The following is a 1,549-nucleotide window of genomic DNA, read 5'->3' as shown; positions in this document are numbered from 1 at the left end:
AGGGTGTTCACGCAAAACCAGGATGTTTCAGTGCATGAATAAAGAGATGGAGTTGAAAGGAGTGGAAAGGGCAATTCACTTCCCAAAATGGCCACCTTCCACCCTCCACACTGCTCTCATCATCCCATCGTTTGCTTGACTTGTGCCAATTTTTGGTGTGGAAAGGTGTGTCCGTATGTGCGAATCATCCTAAAACGACCGACTTCACCAGAAACAAGCTGTCTTGATGTCTAATGTGTACTCGATTCTCGAAGTCCCAATCACTTCTACAAGACAACTGTGCTGTTGTCGCAGATGGTGCAGACGGGCTCGTGTCTTGTGCAAATTCATGCGAGATGATGTGTCGCCGAGTAGACAGGTGGGGTTGGGCAGGTGTTAGACAAACTGGTTGTATATTCACAGAAGTGTGAGTGGTGTGCAGTGGACTGGAGCTATTACGGTGGTAATGGCCCCAGGACAGATGCCTACAATATGCACCTGAGTGGATGAGCGTCCTGTTGGTGTCATGTGCTTGAAGTGTCCTGTAAATACCGAGAGGTGTGTGGAGATTCAGTTAGAACGCTGTAGACGGCAGAACACCTCACTCATCACCACACATTGTGCTGCATAGTTGCTCGCTACCACAAGCGAAATGGGGAAATGCGATCCGGTGTGAAGCAGTCAAGTAGCAATTGTTGTTCTGCAGGTTGTTCGCCCTCTTCCTATCCACTGACTGACTATCCGAGTGATGTAGACGTTTGGTTTGCTTGATCGCAGTATGTGGGAAGGCTGGTGCATCATTCTCACTGCACCAGCACTGATGTGGCACGGGAGTTAAGTGGACAAGCAGTGCGGTGAAATGAGGAGGTCATTGGGCTGCTTGGTAATTGGTGTGGAGGAGAGATGGGAGACGATTGGTGTTGGTGGCGTGACGAGAGTCCAAAGACGCATCATTCTACTGTCAAGTCAATCAGTCAGTCAGTCAGTCAGTTAGGCAGTCAACCCCAACCAAATAAATGCCGGTGTGCTTTCTTCTGTATTCACTTTGGTGTTGGCCCACTTCCTCGACATGGATCTCCCATTTTGTTGATCGTGTACAAAGCGATCACCCACGAAGGTGGAATGAGTGACAGTGGTGATCACTGGAGGCGAGGTGAAAGTGAGTTGGGACATGAGGTATGCGGCTTAGAATGTAGGCTTCTGAGATAGGATGCACTTGGCGATGAACGCAGTGGTGGAATGGCATGCTGACTTGAGTGATTTTGTGGCAGTGTCACAAGCCCTGTCGGATTGATGAGTCATGGGTAGAGGGGTCACGCAGCTGACCGACTGAGTGGGGTAGCTCCTCCATGGGGTCAGTTGCACAGGTTGGAAGCCGAAGGCTTGACGGTTTGCGCACTTTATTGCAAGTGATTGTGTTGAGATTGGTATAGCAGTGAGGATTACAGGTGGAGAAATCATTGAATGGGTTTGGAAGTAATGTGGAGAAGATCATAAATTGATTGGCTGGATGGCGGACATCCAACCAATGACAAAGAGGTAGGCAGATCTGCTTAACTCCTATTGGAAT

General features: G+C 49.1%; 1 protein-coding gene across 1 annotated transcript in view; it reads left to right on the top strand. All coding sequences in view use genetic code 11, as the record gives it.

Moving 5' to 3' along the window:
- Positions 1-882: 882 nt before the first annotated feature.
- Positions 883-1,549, top strand: part of EGR_05972 (hypothetical protein) — a gene marked incomplete at both ends in the record, with an annotated part of 1,671 nt that continues 1,004 nt past the window's right edge. Inside the window, one exon of the mRNA XM_024495221.1 lies at positions 883-1,155. Within this exon, the coding sequence (XP_024350440.1) occupies positions 883-1,155 (273 nt within the window). The remainder of the gene's footprint in view (positions 1,156-1,549) is intronic.

This window comes from Echinococcus granulosus (assembly GCF_000524195.1).
Source record: "Echinococcus granulosus chromosome Unknown EG_S00048, whole genome shotgun sequence".
Lineage (NCBI taxonomy): Eukaryota > Metazoa > Platyhelminthes > Cestoda > Cyclophyllidea > Taeniidae > Echinococcus > Echinococcus granulosus.
This window is presented reverse-complemented; position numbering and strand designations above follow the sequence as displayed.